Source organism: Geospiza fortis, unplaced genomic scaffold (assembly GCF_000277835.1).
Source record: "Geospiza fortis unplaced genomic scaffold, GeoFor_1.0 scaffold2829, whole genome shotgun sequence".
Taxonomy (NCBI): Eukaryota; Metazoa; Chordata; class Aves; order Passeriformes; family Thraupidae; genus Geospiza; species Geospiza fortis.
The window spans coordinates 862-6,392 of record NW_005055765.1 but is presented as its reverse complement, the minus strand read 5'-3'; the positions used below and the strand labels follow the sequence as shown (position 1 = coordinate 6,392).

General features: G+C 52.1%; 1 protein-coding gene across 1 annotated transcript in view; it reads left to right on the top strand.

The window, feature by feature from the left end:
* Positions 1 to 2,910: 2,910 nt before the first annotated feature.
* ARHGAP35 (Rho GTPase activating protein 35) overlaps positions 2,911 to 5,531 on the top strand; it is a gene marked incomplete at its 3' end in the record, with an annotated part of 3,479 nt that continues 858 nt past the window's right edge. The window contains exon 1 of the mRNA XM_005431491.2: positions 2,911 to 5,518. Coding sequence (XP_005431548.1) covers positions 3,038 to 5,518 — 2,481 coding nt within the window. The remainder of the gene's footprint in view (positions 5,519 to 5,531) is intronic.

Genomic DNA, 5,531 nt, shown 5'->3' with positions numbered 1-5,531 from the left:
TTCTTGGGATTTTTTTTAAATTATTTTTTTGAGGTTTTGGTTTTGATTTCGTTGGATTTTTGGGGTCAGATTTTCCGTTTTCCCATCTGGATTTCTCTCTTCTGTCTCAAATTCCGGGATTTCTCCTCCGGGAATGTGGGAATAACATCCCAAAAAAATACCAAAAAATTGGGAAGAACATCCCAAAAATCCCCAAATTTAGGGAAAACGTCCCCAAAATGCCAAAATTTGGGAAAAACATTCCCAAAAATCCCCAAATTTGGGAAAAACATCCCCAAAAAATCCAAAAAAATTGGGAAAAATATCCCAGAAAATCCCAAAAAATTGGGAAGAACACCCCAAAATTTGGGAAAAACATCCCAAACCCCCCAAAATTTAGGGAAAACATCCCAAAAAATCCCAAAATTTGGGAAAAACATCCCCAAAAATCCCCAAAATTTGGGATCAACATTCGCAAAAAATCCCAAAATTGCCAAAAACATCCCAAAAATTTCCCAAAATTTAGGAAAAACATCCAAAAAAACCCCCCCAAAATTGGCAAAAACATCCCAGGAAATCCCAAAATTTGGGAAAAACATCCCAAAAAATTGGGAAAAAGATCCCAAAAATCCCAAAAAATTGGGATCAACATTCACAAAAAATTCCCAAAATTTGGGAAAAACATCCCCAAAAAATCCAAAAAAATTGGGAAAAAGATCAAAAAAAAAATCCCAAAATTGGGAAAAAGATCCCAAAAATCCCAAAACTCAGGATCAATATTCCCAAAAATCCCCAAAATTTGGGAAAATCATCCCAAAAAATCCCCCAAAATTGGGAAAAACATCCCAAAAATCCCAAAATTTGGGGAAAAGATACCAAAAATCCAAAAAATTTGGGATCAACCTTCACAAAAAAATCCCCAAATTGAGAAAAACATCCCCAAAAATCCCAAAAAATTGGGAAAAACATCCAAAAAATCCCAAAAATTTGGGAAAAATGTCCCAGAAAATCCCCCCAAATTGGGAAAAAGATCCCAAAAAATCCCCAGAAAATCCCGAAAAATTGGGAAAAAGATCCCAAAAAACCCGAAAAATTTGGGAAAAACATCCCCAAAAAATCCCAAAATTAGGAAAAAAGATCCCAAAAAACCCCCAAAATTTGGGAATGGCAGCTCCAGAAAATCCCCAAAATTGGGAAAAACATCCCAAAAAATCCCCAAAAAATCCCAAATTAGGGAAAAAGATCCCAGAAAACCCCCAAAGTTGGGAAAAACATCCCAAAAAATCCCAAAAATTTGGGAAAAATCCCAAAAAATCCCCAAATTTAGGAAAAACATCCCAAAAATCCCAAAAATCCGGGATCAACATTCACAAAAAATTCCAAAAATTTGGGGAAAAGATCCCAAAAATCCCAAAAATTCGGGAAAAGTCCCAAAAAACCCCCAAAATTTGGGAATGGTAGCTCCAGAAAAATCTCAAAAATTGGGGAAATGATCCCAAAAAATCCCCAAATTTAGGAAAAACGTCCCAAACCCCCCAAAATTAGGAAAAAAGATCCCAAAAATCCCCAAAAATTGGGAAAAAGATCCCAAAAATCCCAAAACTCAGGATCAATATTCCCAAAAATCCCCAAACTTGGGAAAAACGTCCCAAAAAATCCCCAAAAATTGGGAAAAACATCCCAAAAAAAAATCCCAAATTAGGGATAAATATCCCAGAAAATCCAAAAATTTGGGAAAAACGTCCCCAAAAATCCCAAAATTTAGGAAATTTTGAGATTTTTTGGCGATTTTGGGGATTTTTAGGGATTTTGGTGCTTAATCAGGAAGTGCTGAGTCAGCGAATTCCGGGAAAAAAATTTGGGAATTCTGGGGGAAATCGGGAATTTTGGGGTGTTTAAAGTTGGAATTTCCAGCTCTGGGATGGATCTGGGTGAGGATTCCACAGGAAATTTGGGAAATTTTGGGATTTTTAGGGATTTTTGGGGAATTTTTTGGGATTTTTGGTGAATTTTCTTGGATTTGGTGGAGAAGGTGGGTCCATCATGGTGGAGGAGCTGGGTCCATCATGGTGGAGAAGTTGTGTCCATCGTGGTGGAGAAGGTGGGTCCATCGTGGTGACCCTTGGTTGGGTGGAGAAGTTGTGCCCCTCATGATGGAGCAGTTGTGTCCACCATGGTGGAGAACTTGTGTCCATCATGGTGGAGAACTTGATGGGTGTCCATCATGGTGAACTTGTGCCCGTCATGGTGGAGAACTTGTGCCCATCATGGTGGAGAACTTGTGCCAATCATGGTGGAGAACTTGTGCCCATCATGGTGGAGAACTTGTGTCCCTCATGGTGGAGAACTTGTGTCCCTCATGGTGGAGAACTTGTGTCCCTCATGGTGGAGAACTTGTGTCCCTCATGGTGGAGAACTTGTGTCCCTCATGGTGGAGAACTTGTGTCCCTCATGGTGGAGAACTTGTGTCCCTCATGGTGGAGAACTTGTGTCCCTCATGGTGGAGAACTTGTGTCCCTCATGGTGGAGAACTTGTGTCCCTCATGGTGGAGAACTTGTGTCCCTCATGGTGGAGAACTTGTGTCCCTCATGGTGGAGAACTTGTGTCCCTCATGGTGGAGAACTTGATGGCTGTCCATCATGGAGGATCTTTGGTTGGGTGGAGGACTTGTGTCCATCACAGTGGACAACTCATGTCCACCATGGGGCGGAAGTTGCGTCCACCACCACGACCATTCAGCTGGGTGGAGAAGCCCTTCCCACCCTTCCCCAAGCCACCTCCAGCACCCTTGACCCACCATCTGCTCTGTCTCCCTCCAGGACCCCTCACCACCACGCCCATCCAGCTGGGTGGAGAAGCCCTTCCCACCCTTCCCCCAGCCACCTCCAGCACCCTTGACCCACCATCTGCTCTCTCTCCCCCCAGGACCCCTCGTTGGCCGCCGCGCTCCGACGCCCTGCAGTTCCTGAAGCGTCCCCGGCGCTCCAGCCCTGCCGCCGCCGCCCCTGCCCTGATCCCGTCCCCGCGCCGCGCCAGGGCCACCACCATGCTCCGACCATGATGATGGCCCGCAAGCAAGATGGCCGCACGCCCACCTACAACGTCAGCGTGGTGGGACTGTCCGGCACCGAGAAGGAGAAAGGCCAATGCGGCGTCGGCAAATCTTGCCTTTGCAACCGATTCGTCCGACCCAGCGCCGACGACTTCCACTTGGACCACACGTCCGTCCTCAGCACCAGTGACTTTGGAGGAAGGGTGGTCAACAATGACCACTTCCTCTACTGGGGCGAGGTGGCCCGAGCGTTGGAGGAGTGCGTGGAGTGCAGGATCCACGTGGTGGAACAGACGGAGTTCATCGACGACCAGACCTTCCAACCTCACCGGAGCACAGCGTTGCAACCTTACATCAAAAGAGCGGCGGCCACCAAGTTGGCGTCGGCCGAGAAGCTCATGTACTTCTGCACCGACCAGCTGGGTTTGGAGCAGGACTTCGAGCAGAAGCAGATGCCCGACGGCAAGTTGCCGGTGGACGGTTTCTTGCTCTGCGTCGACGTCAGCCGCGGCATGAACCGCAACTTCGACGAGCAGCTCAAGTTCGTCTCCAACCTCTACAACCAACTGGCCAAGACCAAGAAACCCGTGGTGGTGGTGTTGACCAAATGCGACGAGGGCGTCGAGCGTTACATCCGCGACGCCCACGCCTTCGCTTTGGGCAAGAAGAACCTGCAGGTGGTGGAGACCTCGGCGCGTTCCAACGTCAACGTGGACCTGGCCTTCAGCACCTTGGTGCAGCTGGTGGACAAGAGCAGAGGCAAGGCCAAGATCATCCCGTACTTCGAGGCCCTCAAGCAGCAGAGCCAGCAGATCGCCGCCGCCAAGGACAAGTACGAGTGGCTCGTCAGCCGCATCGTCAAGAGCCACCACGAGGTCTGGCCCAACGTCAGCCGCAAGATGCAACCGGCGCCCGAGTACCAAGACTACGTCTACTTGGAGGGCACCCAGAAGGCCAAGAAGCTCTTCCTGCAGCACGTCCAACGTCTCAAGCAGGAGCACATCGAGCGGCGCCGCAAGGTCTACCTGGCCTTGCTGCCCCAAGCCTTGGACGCCCTCGTGCCGGATCTGGACGAGATCGACCACTTGAGCCGCGCCAAGGCCGAGAAGCTTCTGGAGGCCAAGCCCGATTTTCTCAAGTGGTTCGTGGTGCTGGAGGAGACTCCTTGGGATGCCACCAGCCACGTGGACAACGTGGACAACGAGCGCATCCCCTTCGACCTGCTGGAGACGCCGGCGGCCGAGCAGCTCTACGAGGCGCACCTGGAGAAGCTCCGCAACGAGCGGAAGCGCGCCGAGATGAGGAGGGCGTTCCGCGAGAACCTGGAGACCTCGCCCTTCGTCACGCCCGGCAAACCCTGGGAGGAGGCCAGGAGCTTCATCATGAACGAGGACTTCTACCTGTGGTTGGAGGAGTCCGTCTACATGGACATCTACGGGAAACACCAGAAGCAGCTGATCGACAAAGCCAAGGAGGACTTCCAGGAGCTTCTGCTGGAGTACTCGGAGCTCTTCTACGAGCTGGAGTTGGACGCCAAGCCGAGCAAGGAGAAGATGGGCGTCATCCAGGAGGTTCTGGGCGAGGAGCAGAGGTTCAAAGCTCTGCAGAAGCTCCAGGCCGAACGCGACGCCCTCATCCTCAAGCACATCCACTTCGTCTACCACCCCACCAAGGAGACGTGTCCCAGCTGCGCCGCCTGCGTGGACGCCCGCGTGGAGCAGCTGCTGGGCTCGCGCTTCATCCGGCACCACCGCAACAACCCCTTGGCCGACTCCAACATCGACCGCATCAACTTGGTCATCCTGGGCAAGGACGGCTTGGCCCGAGAGTTGGCCAACGAGATCCGCGCGCTCTGCACCAACGACGACAAGTACGTCATCGAGGGCAAGATGTACGAGTTGGCCTTGAGGCCCATCGAGGGCAACGTCCGCCTGCCGGTCAACGCCTTCCAAACGCCGACCTTCCAACCGCACGGTTGCCTTTGCCTCTACAACTCCAAGGAGTCTCTGTCCTACGTGGTGGAGAGCATCGAGAAGAGCCGCGAGTCCACCGTGGGTCGCCGCGACGGCCACTTGGCCCAACTGCCCTTGACGCTCATCTTGGTCAACAAACGCGGCGGCGGCGACGCCGGCGGCGAGACCTTGCAGAGCTTGATCCAGCAAGGCCAACAAATCGCCAGCAAGCTCCAGTGCGTCTTCCTCGACCCGGCGTCGGCCGGCATCAGTTACGGCCGGAACATCAACGAGAAGCAAATCGGCCAAGTCCTCAAGGGTTTGTTGGACGCCAAACGCAACCTCAACCTGGTGGTGGGCTCCACGCCGGGTTTGAAGGACGCGTCGGACGGCGCCGACCTGCGCGTGGTGATGTGCTTGATGTGCGGCGACCCGGTGAGCGCCGACGAGGTTCTCCTGCCCATCCTCCAGGCGCAGCCGTGCCGGCCGGCGCCGGGCGGCGGCGCCGCGGTGCTGCTGGAGGCGGCGGGGGGGGTTCAAACGTGGG